The sequence below is a fragment of the Anabrus simplex genome, chromosome X, assembly GCF_040414725.1.
Source record: "Anabrus simplex isolate iqAnaSimp1 chromosome X, ASM4041472v1, whole genome shotgun sequence".
Taxonomy (NCBI): Eukaryota; Metazoa; Arthropoda; class Insecta; order Orthoptera; family Tettigoniidae; genus Anabrus; species Anabrus simplex.
In genome coordinates, this window is record NC_090279.1 from 192,701,797 (window position 1) to 192,725,224 (window position 23,428).

General features: G+C 44.3%; 1 protein-coding gene across 1 annotated transcript in view; it reads right to left on the minus strand.

The window, feature by feature from the left end:
• Positions 1-7,396: 7,396 nt before the first annotated feature.
• The window catches only part of LOC136886067 (glucose dehydrogenase [FAD, quinone]), a 29,061-nt gene continuing 13,029 nt past the window's right edge, over positions 7,397-23,428 (minus strand). The window contains exon 2 of the mRNA XM_067158798.2: positions 7,397-9,708. Within this exon, the coding sequence (XP_067014899.2) occupies positions 7,828-9,672 (1,845 nt within the window). The 5' untranslated portion in view covers positions 9,673-9,708 and the 3' untranslated portion in view covers positions 7,397-7,827. The remainder of the gene's footprint in view (positions 9,709-23,428) is intronic.

Consider the following 23,428-nt stretch of genomic DNA (forward strand, 5'->3'; position numbering starts at 1 on the left):
TGACTGAAGATACATTAAACTCAATACAAGATTCATGCGTATACTTGGAAATACCTATACTTTATGTAGGAGATATATCTGAGGAACTTTTCCACATGTCTTTGAAACCTGCAAACAGATAAGGTTGTTGAAAGATCGTCTAGGTAGACATTGAAACAACTATAAGTTACTAAGGGACTCTGTCTGAATACTGAGACACTAGTCCTGTGTCCCGAAAATTCATTTACTCTCCGGATTACAAAAATTTACCCCAGCTTCAGAGTTACCTTGTGACTTTTGGATACAATGTTTAGTCGCACAAATGAAATAATGGGTGCGTGGTACTGTCTGTTCCTCACATTTAATATTTTCTCAGACGTAATTCGAATTATCCAAATATAATTCACCTCTCATGGAGTTGCAAATCTTGTGGGTACCCTAAAAACAAACACCATCTCTACACCCAGTGGCCAAAAGTCGTGGAAATACGCTGAATGTGATGTTAATAACGAGTTGTTCCTCCGCGAGCCCTCGACTCTACAAGGTCGACAACGTATACAAGGATTAAGATCGGGGGATCTTGAGGGCCAGTCTGTGGTCGTAACTTCACTGGAGTGCTCCTCCAACCACAGAGCGGTGACATGGTGAATTGTCATGTTGAAACTTGGCATCTCCATGAGCGTACTCTAGGGCCACGAAAGTATGCAGATGGTCTGAAAGAATGTCAGCGTTCACCTGTCAGCGCTCCCTGCAGCCGGACAGTGAACGAGAACGCCGCTCAGGCCAGAACTGACTCGCAGGATCCATAGCTTCATGGTGCATACACCACATTTTCACGCTCGATACACCTGGAACCGGGATTCATCGGACCATACCACACGCCGCCACTCTTAATTGGTCCATTACCGATGTTCGCGGGCCCATACACGTTGTTGAGCTCTGTGTCGAGGTGTCAGCAAAGATACTCGAGTTGGTGGTCGGTTGGTGAAGCCTATGCGGTGCAGTTGTCTCCTTACTGTCCTGGTAGAAATGGCTTCCTGACACCCAACATTAACTGGGCGGTGATCTGACTCACAGTAGTCCTTCGAGCGCCCAGTATAGTTCTGCAGAGGCGACGTGATGTCCGTTCGTTAAACATCTGTGGTCTTCCCGTTCGGCGATTTACGCGTGAGGCAACATTCTCTCTGCGTTATTGAAGATCCACCCTCCACACTGTTGGCGTCGGAAACCCGAATTCGCTTGTAATCTCCGCAATGCGCCGTGCGCCGATGATCACCCCGCGTTCAAAGTCGGTTAACTCGCAACGTGTTGCCATCTTCACGACGCTGGTGTCTGTGACAGACTGCTCAGCTACGCCGCAGATAGTCGCAAGGCTCAGGGGGTATACATGACACATTTTCTAATGGGATACACCTTCCCCTGACTTTTGGCCACTCAGCGTTTAGCTTGAGTTGTTTCGGAGAAAAATGTATCTGGGAGGAACTTATACCATACACTCATACCTTTTTGAGCGACACACTCTCACACACACTGGCAAATAGAGTAGCTATGCTTAACTCAAGAAAGAATAAAACCTAACTGGTAGACCCTTTGTGGGTGGGGAACACAGACGATAAGTACACCCAAGGTATCTCCTGCCAGTCGTAAGAGGTGACTAAATGGGTCGATGAAGGGGTGGTGGAACTGGAACCATGAGATTACTTGTGATTAGTACCCGTATGTGAGGAACGCCATGGGTCTGCTTTACCTGTGATTAGTACCAGTATGTGAGGAACGCTATGGGTCTGCTTTACTTGTGATTAGTACCACTATGTGAGGAACGCCATAGGTCTGCTTTACTTGTGATTAGTACCACTATGTAAGGAACGCCACGGACCTAGCCGGCGCTCTTGATTAGTCCCAGTAAGTGAGGAACACTATGAGTCTGTGTTACCTGTGAGTGGTGCCATTGGGTGTGACACACCATGGGTATACATTACCTGTTATTAGTAACACCATGCCAAGAACACCATGAGTCTACTTTACCACCGATCAGCACTATTATGAGGGTCCTTTGTCCGGGATTTTGGATCCCTTTGGACAACGGGGATCATCTCTATTTGCTTTACGTCGCATCGACACAGTAGGTCTTATGGCGACGATGGGACAGGAAAGGCCTTGGAACGGGAAGGAAGTGGCCCTGGCCTTCATTAAGGTACAGCCCCAGCATTTGCCTCGTGTGAAAATGGGGAACCACGGAAATCCATCTTCAGGGCTGCCGACAGTGGGATTCGAACCCACTATCTCCCGGATGCGAGCTCACAGCTGCGCGCCCCTAACCGCACAGCCAACTGGCCCGGTGAGGATCATCTCAGAAAATAGGTGTTGTGAATTGGATCCGCTGATTATTTTAGATTCATGTTCAATCTTTCATCATAATTCGTGTTAGATTTTAGTCAGTGGATACATTTTGAAGTTTTAATAATAATGTCATTTGCTTCACGTCCCACTAACCACGTTTCCGTAAATACCACTACAATACTGCTGCATCCCGGCCGTCACGGTATGTAGACTTAGCTTCATTGAGAATCTCTTATGCAATATTTTAGGCTAGATAATTTATTCATTGTCAAAATATTATTATGAAATAGTATAATTTCATTCATCTCGATCACTCCTTGAATTTCCCATTCACTTGGAAAACTAACACTTTATTTTACAACAAACTCCATTGTGAAAAACTTTGGAGCTGGAAATGACACGAATGTTTATCATCCATAGATACAGTAGATTTTACACATTGCACTTAGGCCCGATTTTATCTAGGATAGTTAAATATGTTCTAAGTCTGGGTGCCGGAATTTAGTCCCGCAGGAGTTGTTTTACATGCCACTAAATCTACCGACACGAGACTGACATATTTGAGCAAATTGAAATACCACCGGACTGGGCCAGGATCGGACCTGCCAAGTTGGGTTCAGAAGGCCAGCGCCTCAACCGTCTGAGCCACTCAGCCCCACATTTTGAAGTTTTAATAATCGTTTCGTTTCGCTCCACCTCGCACCATTAGGGAACGATGATGTAGCAGTTAGGCCCCTTTAAACAACAAACATAATCATCATCATCATCGTCGTCACCAAACTGGTAGTTAACACAATGTATACAGCGGCTGTCGAGCAAACATACGGACACATTGATTACTACACCTGGGATTTGCAAATACTAACAATAGGCTCTGAAATATGAAAAAAAAAAAGGTTCCAAAAATGTATTTTACATATTTCAGTAAGCATCAATATTAAATTACCATGTTTATTTTACTAATTTGATAACTCGTTAGGGGGAAACATTAAACAAAACAAATTCACTCACCTTTTTGTTTGCTGCAAACATCACAGTATGTCATGTTACTATCCAATGAAATGAAATGTCGCATGGCTTTTAGTGCCGGGATATCCCAGGACGGGTTCTGCTCGCCAGGTGCAGGTCTTTCTATTTGACACCTGTAGGCGACCTGCGCGTCGTGATGAGGATGCAATGATGATGAAGACAACACATACACCCAGCCCCCGTGCCATTAGAATTAACCAATTAAGGTTAAAATCCCCGACCCGGCCAGGAATCGAACCCGAGACCCTCTGAACCGAAGGCCAGTACGCTGACCGTTCAGCCAACGAGTCACTATCCAATGTGAAATGGGGAAACTGTTTTATGAAAGACGTCGTGGAAGCTGACACTTTTGGCAAAATGTACACACTGAACAAACGGACAGCTGAATTGTTCTCGCATAAGGAAATTCGGTTTTTGTTTCCAGCAGGTCAGTGGACATTGTGACGCACAGATTACGGGCGTTGTTCTTACGGACGTCCGATCTTAAGATTTTGTTGTTAAGGTATTTCAAGAATATGATCTTCGAGATAATGAAAACAAGTCGGCAATATTTTAGTTTCTTCGAATAACATTTTAATCGATTCATCATCATCTGTTTACCCTCCAGGTTCGGTTTTTCCCTCGGACTTAGCGAGGGATCCCACCTCTACCACCTCAAGGGCAGTGTCCCGGAGCTTCAGACTGGGGAGTATGACCAGTACCTCGCCCAGGCGGCCTCACCTGCTATGCTGAACAGGGGCTTTGTGGAGGGATGGGGAGATTGGAAGGGATAGGCAAGGAAGAGGGAAGGAAGCGGCCGTGGCCTTAAGTTAGGTACCATCCCGGCATTCGCCTGGAGGAGAAGTGGGAAACCACGGAAAACCACTTCCAGGATGGCTGAGGTGGGAATCGAACCCACCTCTACTCAGTTGACCTCCCGAGGCTGAGTGGACCCCGTTGCAGCCCTCGTACCACTTTTCAAATTTCGTGGCCTCCGGGGGTGGCAGCTAATCACGCTAACCACTACACCACAGAGGCGGACTTTAATCGATTTAGGGGTAAAAAATAGGAATAATAGGAATACAGGCACATAGAGGTTCTAACTTCAATTTACGCGCTTTTACACACTAGAGGACCACCGTTCTTAACCTTATAAACATATAGCAAAGCGCCATGAAGGCTCTTGGAGGAGTGGAAGGTAAAGGCTTCCACTATTGTTAACCTCGGCACGTGACGGGGTAGAGTGGTTAGCTCTATGCCCGGCCGCCTTTGCCCTCAGTAATTAACCTGGTACTCACTTTTGGTGTAGGCTGAGTGAACCTCAGGGCCATATGCACCTCCGAAAGTGGAAATCTCGTTTCTTAAATTTTACGACTTCCTGACGAGGATTCGAACCCACGTCCTTCCGAGCGAACCGAGCAAACCGAGCACGCCTTTACCGCCTCGGCCAGTCAGGCTCTCTTATAAACATATGAAACAATTTCATTTTCATTTATCACTTCAGGAACTAAGTAGGTTTTTTTTTTTTGGCCTGAAATCCAAGGTCTACTATGCATCACACGCGGATGCAGCTGTACGAAACTGACAATCAGTTCATTGTTTCCATAGCAACTTACCCTCGGTCCTGGGTGACATGCAGTTGTTTTTCTCCTAGTCCTGCGCCCCCATCTTCCGAAAATACCACTACAATACTGGTGCATCAGACTTACCTTCATCGAGAATCTCTTATAGAATATTTTAAGGTAGACTGCTGCATCAGACTTACCTTCATCGAGAATCTCTTATAGAATATTTCAGGCTAGACAATTTATTCATTGTCAAAACATGATTATGAAATAGTACAATTTCATTCATCTCCATAACTTCTTGAATTTCCGATTCAGTTGGTAAGATAACAGTTTATTATACAACAAACTCCATTCTAAAAGATCTTTTGGAGTTAGAATTTACATGAACGTTTAACATCCATAGATACAGTAGATTTTATACACTGCACTTAGGCCCAATTTTATCAAGGAGAGTTAAATATAGTCTAAGTCAGGGTTTATTAACTCCGGGTTAATATTTTAACTCCTTCTTGCGAGTCACGCGTTTCGACAGATGCTTAACTAACACCATGTTTACCCTCGATGGAAAAAGCTACCGTAACAATCTAGGAGGCTGTGACTGAAAATTAGAGGTTATGAACACACTTAATGCGCGGTTACTTTGGTCTATCCTAAACGGTATTTTGTTTTCTCCCACAATTCCGTGGTAGCCTGTATTATTCTTTCGTAATAGGGCTGATAGCAGTGATCGAAAAATTTGGAAGAGTTTCAGACGAGAAACTATAGTTACTGAATTAGTCTCTAAGTACCCCAGATGCAAAAAGAGTGTGATGTGAGGTTAAAAGAAACACGTGACAGTGTCAAGTAGCGTGCGATTTAATCAGTTATACAAAGTTATTAATTCTATAGCTGGAAACACTTTATAGACCATTCTGCTGACAATAGCTTTTGATACAACGTTGTTGTCTCTGACCATTACATGATACAACCTTGAGGGGTAAACTCTCAATGCATTGAGTGCCAACAATATAGAAGTGAAAGACTTCTTCCTGTCTATCCTGCATTTCTGTGACTCGCAAACTTAATTGATGTTCTTACTGACGACGGATTTTGACAGTGTGTACGTCTCCAGATATTTTTTTCTCGGATATACAGGCTGTATCAGAACTATACCGACAAAAAAAATCGGGGATGCTCTTCGTATTATGTTCACAGTGATGATGCAATCAGATTGGCGGGGGAAATTTTTCTTTTCGAGCAAGTGAGTTGCTTTCCTACTTCCGGTTGTGCGATTCAAATTGATGAACTTGCCGTATTTGGTATTCCAGAGTACAAGCCGCTGACTTGTTTCAGGGAAGGGAAGAGAAGAAGAGAAGGTGGGGTGGAAAATATGGTGGAGACAGAGACAATGCTCCGCGTTCGACTCAGGCAAAGTTCGTTTATAGACAGCCGTAACCGCACCCACAGTACAAGAACAAACACACTCCAATTAAGATACACTTGTCAGTCGCGGGATGCACCAGATCGTTTGCCCTCTCGTCTGTTGGTCGCAGTAACGTTATTATTATTTAACTTGCCCGAAGATGCAACGCTACACCTCTATGATTGTGTATTACTTCACTCACAACATTGTAAATGGAATGAAATGCTGAAGGAAGGAAAAAGAAAAACCGCCTAATGGTGTGATCACGGTAGATGTTCAATATGTTCCTCTCCTACTTCATTGCAGTTTACAGCGGTGTAGTAGTAACTTTTGGACTCTGTTCAGGGTGTGTGGTGTGTCGGGAACGACCTGGAATGCTGCCTGTGTTCTTGGTACAAGTTTATCTTCTCTTTCTACGGGGTTCGCATAGTAGTCGTGCACTTTTAGTGATAGATATTTGTCCGGGGTTGAGGAGTAAGGAGGGAGCTCTCCCGGTTCCGGTAATACTGCCAACTGAATGGAAATAAAATGTGAATTCAATCGATGATCGATCGATATGAATTTTCTAAACCTTTATTACCGTAAGCTAACAACTGTGTCACACACACACATTATATAACATTTCTCGATGTGAATCTTGTTCCTAGCATGAATTCTATAATTTGGCTTTGCTGTGTAAACAACCTTGGCCGACTAGATCCCTCGCTCCGCTCCAAGCTAGCTAGAGCGACTCATCAAGTCGGCCGTGACAACAACAACAACAGTACTAGTACGTAAAAATGTACGCCAGATGTCGCACAGCGACGCATAAGCGATTCATAGTTTGTGTTTCAAAGGTTGCCAGTACGAATCTCGAAGATAACCGAGGTCGACCGATTCAGCACTAGGGTGTCCGTCTATCACTAAAAAGTGCGCGAATGGTATATTCTGCCGTCTGCGAAGCGACTATGCGAAACGAACGAGAAACTTGTGCATTCGCACCAAGCATTTCCTCTGTCTCCCACTTCCCACTTTCCCTCCTTTCCCTTCTCTGACGCACAGCAACAGGCAGTGGTTGGCTCTCTGGTATAGCAATTTGAAACGCGCGCAAGGTGCTAACGAAGTAACGTAATTTTCTTGAAGAGAATAATTTTCTCCACCAATTCCATCGTTCTTAACATAACACGAAGAGTATGTCTGATTTTTAGGTCTCATACACCCTTTATAAGCTATAGGCTTCTTTCTGTTAGGAAGAAAATTTAACATATTTAAATAAAGGCACTTTGCATCCAACACATGATTTAAAGCGGGCAAATTAGCCTGGAGTTAACAGTTTATCCCAAGTGAAAGAAGGAGTTAACTTAACCCCAACCTTAACCTAGAGTTAAAATTAACCCATCAGCTGAAACAGAATAAATATAATTCAGAGTTAAAATTGTGTAACACGAGGATAAGGTTTAACCTCCTTGATGAATCTGGCCCTTACTCTGTTCTTTGAATTTATTTCTCCTGATTTTGGCACATAATGTTCTTGTTACTCTTCTGATAGAGTTAAGATTTTGAAGGCAACTTCCCCCAGTCTTCTTTGATCATATCCGAAGCCTTTTCTCCTATCATGATGGTTGGCGCGTTCGGATTCCCACTAATAATCTGTGGCATTATAGAAGCGTCTATTACTCGTAGTCTATCAACTCCGTGCACTTTTAACCTGGCATCCACCACAGCGCTAGGGTCTGAAGCGGGTCCCATCTTACAAGTTCCTGCCGGATGATACATGGTGAAGGTGAAGTGTCTGAAGGCGCACTCCCAATACTCATCGGACGGGAACTGGTATTTACTACATCCTGGCATGGGAATTGTGTGCAGTCTCGATCCGAACTGTTGGAAGGATGGTGTAGACGATAGATTGACCGCCAGCTTCACACCTTCCACTAACGTAGCTACATCCTCGGGGTACGCAAAGTAGTTCGGCTCAATTTGTGGATGGTCTGAAGGGTTGGTACTCTTTAGTCGTACCCACCCAGTACTCTTTGGTCGTAAGAGAAGTGGCAGTATTGTCCACGTCTCCGCGCTTCCCAGTGGTTTGTACATAGTGTTGTAGACGCGATCACGAATCCCCACAATCCTCCTAATTTGCACTCCGTTGTCAGAGTTTATGGAGCTGGGTGCAAAGTGGAATTGTATATCGGGCCAATCCTCTGACGCGTTCGCGTATTTCGAGTTGAGGAATGCGATGCCCTCGATTCCCATCATTGTGAGGGGTCCTCTCTCGTTGATCACGTAGTCCAGAAACACGGGGACGTTTTGGAACCTTGAGGTCTTGAACGATACTGGCTGGTCCACAAGGAATGTCAGGCCGCCTAGTCCGACGTGGTCTTGCAGGTTGTGTCCTACCTTGAGATCTGCTACTACTGGGATTTTGAATTCTTCCAGATGCTCTCTAGGACCTATACCGGATAGCATCAGTATCTGCGGCGAGTTGATGGCGCCTGCTGACATTATAACCTCCCGCCGTGCCCGAACTGTGTGCTTGGCCCCGTTTCGCATAAACTCCACCCCATAGGCTTGAGGTCTACCAGTCTTTGGTTCGTTTCTAATGAGCACTTTACCTACTTCGGAATGTAACGCTATGTCTAGGTTTCTTCGTAACCTCACTGGTCGAAGAAAGGCTTTGCTTGTTGAGCATCTCGACCCTCGCCGTATCGTTCCTTGCACTATCATAAAACCCGTCTGATTCGCCCCGTTTATGTCACGATTGTGATATCCCATGTCCTCTCCGCCGGACACAAACGCAGCGACCAGCGGAGATCTCCAAGGTGCTTCCTGAACTGTCAGATAACCACCTGTTGAGTGGTACTTTGTCTTTGCTAAATACGGATTGCGGTTGTCTTCAGATTTTTTGAAATACGGTAGCACTTCCTCGAAGCTCCAGCCGGGATTCCCCATCTGCGCCCAGTTGTCGTAGTCCCGTTTGTTACCGCGCACGTACACCATAGCGTTCAGGACACTGGATCCTCCCAGCACTTTGCCGCGCGGCCAGTTGCAGCGGTCGCCTATCATGGCCTGGCAGTAAGCTCTGTTTCTCGGCGGCATTGTCTTGTACTTCCAGTCCATGTCGGAGAGCTGAAGGAAGCCGGCCAGTGCCGGGACGTCTGACACCTCGTTCTCATACCCGCCAGCCTCTAGCAGCAGCACGTTCCAGTCGCGGATCTCAGACAGGCGGTTTGCAAGCACCGCCCCGGCAGACCCACCGCCCACAATCACGAAGTCGTACTCAGGCTGGACGCTCCTCGTGCTCACGGGGTGCGACTCCGGGTCCACTGATAAGTACCTCATGTAGGTGAGCCCCACAGCGAACAGGGGGATGATCCCCCACGATATGGCGATAGGAGCCATGACGTGGGCGTCGTCACATCATCTCGGTTCTGCTACCTGAAACAGGACACCAACATTTATTTAATATTTTCGGAAGAATATATGTGAAGCAAGCGAAAATACTCGGAAAGACAAATAAAAGAAAAACAATCCCGAATATGATACAAATATGTGAAACTGCGGCTGTCTATGAATAATCTGTTCACTTGTTAGTATAATTAGAACCAGGATGTTAAGGCTGTAATAGGTTACAATGCAAACATACTACAGCAAATGACAAGCATATTCTACCCGGACAACAGTTCTGTTATGAGATTTGCATACATATTAGTACAGTATTCTTTCTATACAGGGGCTGCCTGGCCGAGGCGGAAAGGCGTGTTTGGTTCGCCCGGAAGGACGTGGGTTCGATTCCCCGTAAGGAAGTCGTAAAATTTAAGAAAAGAGATTTCCACTTCTGGAGGTACACGTGGCCCTGAGGTCCACTCAGCCTACACCAAAAATGAGCCAGGTTAATTCCTGGGGGCAAAGGCGGCCGGGTGTAGAGCTAACCACTCTATCCCATCAAGTGCCGAGGTTACGGATGATGGAAGCCTTTACCTTCCACCCCTCCAAGGGCGTTCATGGCCTGTACGGAGATTACTTTGCTTTTTTATTCTTTCTATACAGGGTAACGCAATCCTATGTACGTAATAGAAAACCAGAAGTCTCTAATTTAAAAACTGATCACTTCATGTAACTTTCAAGTTGTAAGACAGAATTTATTGAATTTCGAGAAAATCGATTGGAACATGGGGTGTAGTACTTCGATAATATATTAAGGATTTAAGAAAATCTGACTGTTTCACTGGATAAAGGAATATCAGCTTTGCGTACAAAAATAATTTTCATAAATATTTAGGAGTTTCATTGTCCGGAAATAAATATGTAAACGTGTTCAATATTTGAAAAAAAAAAAGTGAAAAAAGGTGTTTTAGTCTTGTGGCCCACATCACCACGCTGAGTGCAAGGTGCGTCGGAACCAGGCGAGCTGCGCGAACTGCCATGGCAATCACGCGGCCTCGTTTCCTAGTTGCCCATATTTCAAAAGGGGTTATTAAATCTAAAGTCCGTAAAAACTTACAACTACACACACACACACACACACACACACACAAAACCAAACACACCTACACCACAGCCACCACCCCTTCTCACCACCACCCTCAACAATAATAGCCAAACCAGCAATCTACTATTGCTTCTCCTTAACCTCCTTCAAATTCAATCGAACCCTGGGCCCTCTTGGTGGATCGAGTAACCGAGACCCTGGGGAACCTAAACATGATTAGCCCCCAATCCTAAATTAATTCCCGCCAAGACCACCAAGAAATTATACCCGAAATTACTCACTTCCTTAAACCAAGTATGCAGCCAATAACGATGCCTTCTACAAATAGATGAAGCACTGGTTCTTGAGGCCGAGGCAAGGTGCACCCCTAAATTATGCTGCTTAAACAACAATGCTGTCTTTCAAAATTATTAACTTACACTATGTGATCTAATGTATCCGGACACCTCCAAACACATACGTTTTCATCTTAGATGCATTGTGCTGCCACCTACTGCCAGGTACTCCACAGTAGCGACCTCGGTAGTCATTAGACATTGTGAGAGAAGAGAATGGGGCGCTCCGCGGAACTCACGGACTTCGAACGTGGTCAGGTGATTGGGTGCCACTTGTGTCAGAAGTCTGTACGCGAGATTTCCCCACTCCTGAACATCCCTAGGTCCACTGTTCCTGATGTGATAGTGAAGTGGAAACGTGAAGGGACACGTAGAGCACGAAAGCGTACAGGCCGACCTCGTCTGTTGACTGACAGAGACCGCCGACAGTTGAAGAGGGTCGTCAAGTGTAATAGGCAGGCATCTATCCAGACCATCACACAGGAATTCCAAACTGCATCAGGATCCACTCCAAGTACTATGGCAGTTCGGCGGGTGGTGAGAAAACTTGGATGTCATGGTCGAGCGGCTGCCCATAAGCCACACATCACGCAGGTCAATGCCAAACGACGCCTCGCTTGGTGTAAGGAGCGTAAACATTGGACGATTGAACAGTGGAAAAACGTTGTGTGGAGTGACGAATCACGGTACACAATGTGGCGATCCGATGTCAGAGTGTGGGTATGGCGAATGCCCGGTGATCGTCATCTGCCAGCGTGTATAGTGCCAACAGTAAATTTCGGAGGCGGTGGTGTTATGGTGTGGTCGTGCTTTTCATGGTGGGGGCTTTCATCCCTTGTTGTTTTGCGTGGCATTATCACAGCACAGGCCTACATTGATGTTTTAAGTACCTTCTACCTTCCCACTGTTGAAGAGCACTTCGGGGATGGCGATTGCATCTTTCAACTCGATCGAGAACCTGTTCATAATGCACGGCCTGTAGCGGAGTGGTTACACGACAATAACATCCCTGTCACGGACTGGCCTGCACAGAGTCCCGACCTGAATCGTATAGAACATCATTGGGATGTTTTGGAACGTCGACTTCGTGCCAGGCCTCACCGACCGACATCGCTACCTCTCCTCAGTACAGCGCTCCGTGAAGAATTGGCTGCCATTCCCCAAACAACCTTTCAGCACCCGATTGAACGTATGCCTGCGAGAGTTGAAGCTGTCATCAAGGCTAAGGGTGGGCCAACACCATATTGAATTCCAGCAATACCGATGGAGGGCGCCACGAACTTGTACGTCATGTTAAGCCAGGTGTCGGGCGAGTTGGCCGTGCGGTTAGGAGCGCTCAGTTGTGAGCTCGCATCCCGGAGATAGTGGGTTCGAACCCCGCTGTCGACAGCCCTAAAGATGGTTTTCCGTGGTTTCCCATTTTCACACCAGGCAAATGCCGGAGCTGTACCTTAATTAAGGCCACGGCCTCTTCCTTCCACTTCCTAGGCCTTTCCTATCCCATCATCGCCATAAGAGACTTATCTGTATCGGTGTGACGTAAAGCAAATAGCAAAAAGATACTGTACAAATTACTATTTGAATTACACCTTTTTTTTTTTAAAAAAAAATCTGCAAGCACTTTAGGATCCAGTCTGTAAAATGTACGTAGATGTTCAACAAGGTGTATCTCGTAATCACCTATGTGATTTTTGCTTTCCAAAGGGCAGTTTATTAAAATCATAGCGCTGAATCATTACATGGTTGGACGAGTCCGTATTCACTGACGAAGGGGAGTTATGGAGTAAGAGAAAATTCGCGCTGTCTGAAAGACCGGACCAGGGTAGTTTATGGTTAAACTTAACGTGATATTTACGATCGCATGTGATATTGAAAGGTGGGTGAATTTCTTGTAACTGTTGAAGGGAGTATTTCGATTATATGAGACAAATGTGTGTGTACGTTTGGGCCAGTGAAAGCCATAATATGACCTGCATACGACGAAGGCGGCGCTCTGAATAACTGAAAATAGTTACGGTCTGTTTTTTCCCCCTGTGGGTGGGGGCGGTAGAATAACACCCACGGTATCCCCTGCCTGTCGTAAGAGGCGACAAAAAGAGGCCCCAGGGGTTCTGAACTATGGAGCGTGGGTTGGCGACCACGGGGCCCTCAGCTGAGTCCTGGCATTTCTTCCACTTACTTGTGCCAGGCTCCTCACTTTCATCTATCCTATCCGACCTCCCTTGGTCAACTCTTGTTCTTTTCCGACCCCGACGCTATTAGGTTTGCGAGGGCTAGGGAGTCTTTCATTTTCACACCCTTCGTGGCCCTTGTCTTCCTTTGGCCGATGCCTTCATTTTTCGAAGTGTCGGACCCCTTCAATTTTTCTCTCTGATTGGTGTTATATAGAGGATGGTTGCCTAGTTGTACTTCCTCTTAAAACAATAATCACCACCACCACCACCACCACCCTTCGATTTTTTCTCTCTGATTAGTGTTATATAGAGGATGGTTGCCTAGTTGTACTTCGTCTTAAAACAATAATCTTACGGTCTGTTTTTCGAAGTATTAAATATCGAACTGTTTCTAAGGAAACATACTAACCTATTATTGCCAGAACACATATTATTGTGTGCAAATAAGACAGCTTGTAATACATGCGATGTTCAATATTATATTAATTGAGCGTGGTGCATAATCGACATGAATGCGATATTGACGCTAGATATTCTGAAATGTACATATGTACAGGATGGACTACCAGAAGAGAGTATTTCACTGCGGAAATAACAAATTCCCTGATGAGAAACAATGCAATGTACGAGATAAACTCAGTTATTTATTCTTACGATCTTCCTCCTTCGAGTTATATTTTATTAAATTATCATAAGAAATAGAAGGATTTAGAAGAAGCTTTCATTCTGCTCTAAAGTCAGAACCAGTTCGATGTTTCACGGTTAACAATAATGCAAGACATAGACATGTAAGTTTTGAATAGGTCGTTTACTGTGCAGTCCGCATTCATTTTGTATAAGAAGGCAAGGATTCCGTGTTCTGGTAGGGAACAACAAAGCAAGCATTCATAGGGGCGGTGCGCGTCCGAAAGGATTCCGGAGGCGACAAAGCCCACCGACTTTTTGGATGGTCGCCACGGGTATTGGCGGGGAGGTGCCATCACCACTATGGATGCTTGCTGAGTAGTTCACTGTACTTGTTATTCGAGGTAAGGTGTGCGTCCGAAAGGATTCCAGAGGCGACAAAGCCCACCAACTATCTGGATGGTCGCCACGGGTATTGGCGGCGGGGTGCCATCACCACTATGGATGCTTGCTGAGTAGTTCACTGTACTTGTTATTCGAGGTAAGGTGTGCGTCCGAAAGGATTCCGTAGGCGACAAAGCCCACCGACTTTTTGGATGGTCGCCACGGGTGACGGCGGGAGGGGCCGTCACCGCTATATAAGCTTCCTGCGTTAGGTCAAGGAAGCAACATCCTCTCATCGTATTTGATGATGTCCACGGGGTGACAGCCCAGAGGTTTAGCCCCTCGGAGATATCAACAAATACTCTAAGTAATGAGTATGGTGCGCGTCCGATAGAATTGCGGGGGCGATAAACGGCACCGATTCTTGGTATAATCTGCATGGGTGAGGGCAGCTAGAAACTCTCACCACCTTCCAGCTGCAGACACATATCCGAGTACCTTCCTACTTAAACAAAATGTAGTTTCCAGGAAGATCAGCTCAAAATTGTTGCTTGTTATAGTTCTGTGGATTGACCGCACATTTCTTCTCAAAAACTAGGCCTACTCCTAGGTCCATGTACATCTTCAGTGGCCGAGAACTCACGAAGAACAGCAGCAACAACTAGGACCTAGGGAAAGTTTATATTCCCCTTCCCGAAGGGGAGGGGCGGGCCACCTGGAAGGTAACGCCTTCTCTCTGGCCTCTTCCCCTCCCCAACATTACCAGTACCAAGAAGGCTGCCCACCAGAAGAGAAAGAAGAAGAATAAGAAGAAACCATCGACTACACCCTACCCTTCTACCGAGTCCGCAATAACTGAATTTCTAACTTCAGCCAAATGCCAAGTTCTTATCATCAACCTCAATAACCAAGACCCAGTACCCATAATCCGCCAAACTGTTCTCACCGCACTTTTAACTATATTCGATGAACATCTTGCAGTCATTGAAGAACGCACAACAACCTCTTTCTGATTAGTTCTCGCCGCAATACTTCTGTTCGACCAATTTTTAACATTCTAGATAAAACAAACATCCCCACCCCTATCATTATCAACCCTATCTACAACATATCATCGAACCCGAGGTCGTCAGTCAACAACCCCAAACCTCACCCCCCCCCCCAACCACCCCGCAAGCAGCCATATTTCCACACAAGCCACACCACCCACAAACGATTCCCAGTCCCAAACCAATCCACCAGAAAACCATACAGCTATACAAGCCACCCCTCCAACTACAGACTTTTTCCAGCAAGTCAATTTCCTCCCTCCGAAACCCAAAAGAAAATCGGAAGAAATCCAGGCAACCCCCCAAATCACCAACTTCATCATCCAAACCTCACCACTTTCAGCAGACATCTCACTCAAAACCTATACCATAAATCCAGACGCCCAATCACGAACCATACCCACCCCTCCACCACTACACCCCCCCCCCCTGTACCACATATCCATAAATCAATCCACAACCAGCAAAACCATCGCCTCCAGCCCCACACCAACCACTCCACCTCTACAGCCACATAAGAATAAACCACCACAAAACACACCACCAACCCCTCCAGAACACCCCATTAATCAACCCCCGCCTTCAACCCCAACAAGCCCACCCCCCTACCGCACCTCACCCCGCCCTCACAATTATATGCTATAATTGCCTTCAATTTAACCACCATGCTGCAGTATGCCGGAACTCTACCCGCTGGAATAGGTGCGTCGGCCCACACCACACACCGAATGTAAGGTGCCACGGGAGCAAGCAAAGTGCGCGACCTGTCGCGGCTTCGTACCCTGGATGTCCATAATTCAGGAGGGCAGTCATCGCAAAAACCAAGCCGCAAAGGCACTCCCCACCAAGGCCAAACCCCACCACCCAACCCACACCACTACCATTTCTTCCCGCCCCCACGCCGCCCCCAAACAACCAAGCAAACAATGCCCTACTGCTACTCCTCCTAACCCTCCTCAACAACCAACTCAAACCACTTCGGTGGACTGAGTAGCTGAGGCCCCTGAATATACCAAGCCGAAGTATCAAACCTTCCAATCCCCGCCAAGATACACCCCCCCCCCCACTTCCTTAAACATACCATTGGTCTCTAACAACTAACAGCCTTCCTAACACAAAGATGAAGCACTGGTTCTCACCACAGCTGCCTATTAACGATGCTACTTTCCAAATTCAGTTTTTTTTAAAAAAAATACAGTGCTACTAACACCTGGCACACGCGAATTAATATTCCGTGAATAAACAGTAACAGGGCCCTTTGGCGCTAACACGGATAATCCTAGAGTAATGCAACGTAGGACATGGTCAGTACCGGGATGGGTGACCTCCCGAGTCTACCACCTGTCACTGAAACAAATACATTGATTGAAAACAAACGCAGCAGCCATGGAACAATACCGCAATGATTTTTTTTTGCTAGGGGGCTTTACGTCGCACCGACACAGATAGGTCTTGTGGCGACGATGGGATAGGAAAGGCTTAGGAGTTGGAAGGAAGCGGCCGTGGCCTTAATTAAGGTACAGCCCCAGCATTTGCCTGGCGTGAAAATGGGAAACCACGGAAAACCATTTTCAGGGCTGCCGATAGTGGGATTCGAACCTACTATCTTCCGGATGCAAGCTCACAGCCGCGCGCCTCTACGCGCACGGCCAACTCGCCCGGTACCGCAATGATTCGTCTGCCATTCATACGAATGCCAATATTTCAATTCACATCTATTATTATTATTATTATTATTATTATTATTATTATTATTATTATTATTATTATTATCAACTATTTATACTTATTGTACCGGGCGGTACACCTCCGCGCCGCTAATTCAAACTTTGCGCCAGTTGAAACTCCTCTACTGGAGGAAGCCTGAACTTTAACTACAGTGCTAATTCTTTAGTTTCTCAGAAGATGTCCCTACTTGTAAATTTTGAAGTGCTCTGAAATGTGTCGTTTTCGATGTATTTTTGTTTTGCCTGTAGTAAGAAGTGTGAACATTCTCTTCTAGATGGCACTACTGAAGGACTACAATGGTGCACCCTAGTGCGAAGTGAAAGAACTGGTTTTTTTTGGAGAAATTTTGTGTTCAAAAGTTTGTTCTTTGTTAAATTTCTTTCAGTCATTGTTTAGGTTGGCTGTATAACCCTGCTCTTTCCCCTTGTTTTGAATTTACCAATCCCGAATTTCTCTAATTAATTTTCCACCAATAATGTGTTTCTTCTTCATCTGGTGTAGGGGTTTTCGTTGTTAGCCAATAAAATGATTGTGGGCGGGTGTTATCATTCCTGAAAGGTCTCGAATATTCCGCGAGGGTATATAAACTGCTGATTTTCGGGTCTCTGCGCCACTTCAGTAACACCTATCGTTGTGTAAATTATGTAGCAGGGGGCGGGAAGCGCGGCAGCAGTTCAGCCACCAGGTAATGTCCGTCTTATAACTTATTTTCTTGCCAGCTCAGCAGTTTAACCCTCGGGGCGGGTTCGAAACCTTCTACCATGTAACTTTCCTCTAAAATGTAAAAGACTCTTGATTTAAATTCTGCCTCTGTAACTACAAATTGGGATAGAGAGTGCCTAACCCTCTCGAGCTCCCTTTCATATTGTTTTTGAGGTGACTACGTTTTCTCAACCATTTTTCTTCGTTTCGTAATGTAATAGTTTTTCTATCGTGTCACCTCTTTAGTATGGGATTAGCCCTTGCATAAGCGGTCTAAGGCCAAATTAGGTTTTAATAAAGTATATTCGGAGTGCCTGTTGCGCCTCCACTCAAGTTTGTATTTTGGGGCCTTGTAATTTTCCTGTTTATTTACTAAATCGGCCTCAGTAGGTTGGGTGTTTTTACCCCTGTGTTTATGTCCTTAGAGGACAGCTTGAAGGTGGAATTTGGTGTGGCCTTTGATAGGCTGGAACTTTGAGAGCGGTTTGCTCTTCAAAAAAAAATTGTTTCTGTGTGCCTCGAGGAGGCTTTTACTATGTAATTGGGAGCAAGTGCTCTTGAGCATGATTGGGGTCTTCTGCCCCTTGGTTGAATCTTGTATACGGGTAAAGTTGGGCTTATAGCTCAAGAATTGTGTGTCTGGCTCTCGGAGCCCAAATCCTGTAACTACTGTAATTGTACATTCTCGATTTGTTGCAAGGCTACTAAGTACCTGTTATTTTTGTTATTTCTTGATCTTGAAAAGAAAATATAACCTTGTTAAATTTTAAATTAACTTTAATTTCGTAGATTGAGACCTATTCATCCCAGCACCTTCTTTCACCTCTAACTACCACGGATAACTCCGTAACACTTATTATTATTATTATACCTGTTTCCCAAACAGCCCAGGTGAGGATCGCTTAAAGCGACGCCGGTACTGGGACTCAATTAAAATTACTGCTCAACTTGGCCCAGTGTAAACAAGAACCACTACTATTATGCCAGTCCTACCAACTTGTGCAACAAGGTTTCCACCACAATTTATATAAAAACCACAGCCTTCTAAACCTTCTTGTTCTTGAGATATTTTTTTAACTGACCATCTGACCAATGGTTTATGAAATCCTAAACATGCCCTACTGAACTGATTAAAATTAATTAAAATAGAACAGTAGAATTTAATTAAACATACGTATTATTATACTTATTATTATTATTATTATTATTATTATTATTATTATTATTATTATTATTATTATTATTATTATTATTATTATTATACTTGGATTATGTAATCAAATATACATGACAGGAAAATGGCCAAAGGACTTTGGTGAAATCATCTTAATCCCGAATTCCTATTGAAAAGAAAAAGAACAGCAAAAGATGTGAAGAACATAGGACTTTGATTCTAATTTCACACGCAGCCAAAGTCTTACTGCAGACGCTCAACAGAAGGATATATGGAAAGCTGAATAACTTTATAGGTGAAGAACAGTTTGGTTTCAGGAGAGGAGTTGGAACAAGAGACGCCATTGGACTTCTGAGGATGATAGGAGAGAGGTACTTAGAGAAAAACAGGAAGGTTTATGCTGTATTCATTGACCTTGAGAAGGCTTTTGACTGTGTCAGATGGGACAAATTGATGACAATCCTGAAGAAACATGGAGTTGATTGGAGGGATAGAAGTCTAATAAAGAATTTGTATTTAAAGCAGAGAGCAAGAGTGAGAATAGGAGATGAGTTGAGTGAAGAAATTAAATTAGGAAGAGGTGTAAGACAGGGCTGCTCTTTATCACCGACACTGTTCAACATCTATCTCGAAGAAATAATCAATGAAAGTTTTAATGGAAATAGTGGAGTTTGTGTTGGAGGTAGGAGAGTAGAATGTATAAGATTTGTAGATGATATGGTTGTGAAATGATACAAATGTTAGATAAACTCAACATGAAACTAGAAGAATATGGAATGAGAATTAATAAGAAGAAGGCCAAAAGTATAATAATTGGAGGAAAAGGTAGAAGTTGTCATATTAGTATAGGAGGAGAAGAAATAGAGCAAGTCAGTAACTTCAAGTATTTGGGAAGTATGATCAGAGATGTTGTGTATTGCACAACAGAAATTAAGAAAAGAATTGCCATAGCAAAAGAAGGCTTTAGGAAAAAAATCAAAATTATTTTGTGGACCACTAAACAAAGATTTGAGGAAAAGACTTGCTAAGTGTTACATTTGGAGCATAGCGCTGTATGGCGCAGAGACTTGGACATTGAGAAAGAAAGATGAGAGAAGATTGGAGGCACTAGAGATGTGAGTATGGAGGAGAATAGAACGAGTGAAATGGGAAGACCGGGTAAGGAATGAGGAGGTATTACGAAGAGTTGGAGAAGAACGAAGTATGTTACATATCATTAGAAGGAGAAAATTGAACTGGATCGGACATTGCTGGAGGAGGGACTGTTTACCGAAAGAAGGAATAGAAGGAATGGTGAAAGGCAAACGAGGAGGAGGAAGGAAAAAGTATCAAATGTTGGACAATATCCAAGGAAATAAATATTCGGACATGAAAAACTTGGCGTAGGACAGGCAACAGTGAAAGAGATTCATCCCGTGACAAGACCTGCTACAAGGCAGAATACCTAGATGATGATGATACTCAATCAAATCTAATAAATCGTACTCCAATTAGCCAGCAAATTCCAAATTGTGTTCCTGCATACATTTTTTTATAGCAAAATGGCCACTTGTACTTCTGAAATAATGCTGAAACTTACCATAACATTTCTCACAATATCTATTATAACATGAAAGATAGAAATGCACCAATTTTAACATGCCATGTTATGATTCTAATGGATTGCAATGTATAGTATTTAGACTTCTAGTTTCTTGTAAGGAATTTTTTGAATATGAGAAATTTTTCAAGGTCTTATTGAAACATGTCGTCATGTTGGTACACGTTGCTCCTAAATTATTGTACTTAGAGATATGAAATTTTGCACATTTCTGTATGACTGTACTGCGATACTAAAATTCTAGAATTTGTAATGTTGCTTCTAAATTGTGTTTTTTATAAACCTTTTTTGTGTGGTGATCATTTGGAAGCAGTGGTACCATTACTTCAGTAGTAATGTGTACCAATATGACTACATGTTTCAATAAGACCTTGAACAATTTCTCATATTAAAAAAATCCGTACAAGAAACTAGAAGTCTAAGTACTATAAATTGCAATCCATTAGAATCATAAGGGCTTTGACTTGCCATTGGTGCATTTCTAGCTTTCATGTTACAATAGATATTGTGAGAAATGTTATGGTAAGTTTCAGCATTATTTCAGTGGGCGCTCCCGTACTCCTCCCCTTGAAGAATGAGCATAGATAAGGATTTGTTTGACCTGGCAAAGTTGGAGAAACTTTCCCTGTCTTACACTTCATGAGTTCTGTACAGCATTCTTTCTATACAGGGTAACGCAATCCTGTGTACGTAATAGAAGGTTTCCTGCCATTTACTGTCCTTGAGTTAACTTCTAATTATGCGGACGGTTATACAATCGAACGCAATGCCGTACGAGGCGGTAGAACGTGAAAAATATTCCGCTCTCTTACCACAAGCTTAAGAATTACCTGCGGTGTCGGAGTCGCGAGCTGGTCTGTTACACGGACACCTCGAATTGCATTCCCGGTCGGACACTTCGAATTGCATTCCCGGTCACTTCAGAGACGTTTTACCTTGAACTGAGAGCTGGTTCGAGGTCCACTCAGCCTGCGTGAACTAGGGCCCGAATGTTTATGCACTAATAGGTTAGAATGCAAACTTAATGAAGCAAGTAACAAGTAGAGTCTATCTGCACGACGGTAATGCTGTGAGGTTTGCATAAACATTAGGGGTTCGGCCCATTAGATCCCCTAATGTTTATGCAAACCTCACAGTATTACTGTCGTGCAGGTAGACTCTTCTTGTTACTCGCTTCAGTAAGTTTGCATTCTAACCTATTACTGCATAAACACCCGGGCCCTAGTGATTACAATTGGGGAGCTACCTGACGTTGAGATAGCGGCTCCTGTGTAGAAAGCCAAGAAAGAATAACGGCCGAGAGGATTCGTCGCCTTACCATACTTCAACTCGTAATCTGAAGGATAATCCACGAACCTACTACGCTGGCGTAGCAGGGGGAGAGGTGATAATCCCACGTGGCGCGTCCCAGGTGGCCCCTAACTGGCTTGCCGGCGGACTTGAGGGAAATAAAATACCTCTCGCGGACGAAACACACAATCCCCTGTGGGTGAGGGACGCAGACGAAGAATACACCCACGGTATCCCCAGCCTTTCGTAAGAGGCTACTAAAAGGGACAAGCAAGGGATGATTATATTAGAACCATGAAACTCCTTGTGATTAGTACCACCACGCGGGGAACACCATGGGTCGCTTTTCCTTGCGCGTAGTACCACTGTGTTAGGTACAAAATATGTTTGTGATTAGTAGCAACAGAGTGCGTTGTCGGCTTTTACTGTACCTGTGATTAGTACCCACTATATGAGGAAAACCACGGGGTAGTACGAGTCCCTGTAGTTAGTACACTTAAGTGATGAACACCATAGGTTTGCGTTGCCTGTCAATGGCGCCGCAATGTGCGAAACTCAGTAGGTCTGTAATACATGTGCGAATTTCATTACCTGTGAGTAGTACCATACTGTGTGGAATACCGCGAGTCTACTCTACTCTTGATTAGTACCGCAACATTACAAATACCATGGTTGTACTTTTCTAGCGATAAGTACCATTATGTGGGGGCCGATGACTTGGATTTTGGACTCCTTTCGAGTACAAGCATCATTGATTCAGTATCGTGCTGTAGAAGCAGTTCCTTGGCCAGTAATACTGTTGTTTTGTGCCAGTTTCTGTACATGTGAGGCACTGTGCGTCGTTTTAAATTCATATCCGTCCATTCATTCTTCGTCCTCACGCTTTGAATTGTGGTCAGCGAAGGATTTCGGGTTTTTAATTTGTCATTTCATTTCGTCTCATTTTGTACCATTAGGGGCCGATGACCTAGATGTTAGGCCCCTTTAAACAGCAAGCATCAATCTATCAATCAATCTGCAGGTATTTGATCGCTTGGTAGGCTGTTGCGCAATGGGGTTTGGTATGTAGGCCTATATATGTATGTTATGTCTACCCTTCAAGTCCCGTTTACTGATACAGGTTCGGCGCTCAGGTGAGAAAAGAATTGTATGGCCTCTTTTACGACCGGATGCCCTTCCTGACGGCAACCTCATTTGAGGAGTTAATGAAGATGAAATGAATGATGGTAAATGAAATGCAACCGGGTAAGGAAGTAGAAGGAATCGGATGTGGCCTCTGACTAGGGACTGCCCCGGTATTTGCCTGGAAGTGAAGATGGCACACCACCGAAAACAATTCTCAAGACAACCGACGATGGGGCTTGAACCAGCTCCTCTCCCGAATACAGAGCTGGGCTGCATAACTGTATCGCTTCAACTCCGCGCGGTGAGCTTTGGAATAATAATAATAATAATAATAATAATAATAATAATAATAATAATAATAATAATAATAATAATAATAATAATAATTGTACTGGGAGGTACACTCAACTCCGCTCTTTCAAAATAAGCGCCTTAATGAACTCCTCTATCGATCAAAATGTGAAATTGCTACTACATAAAG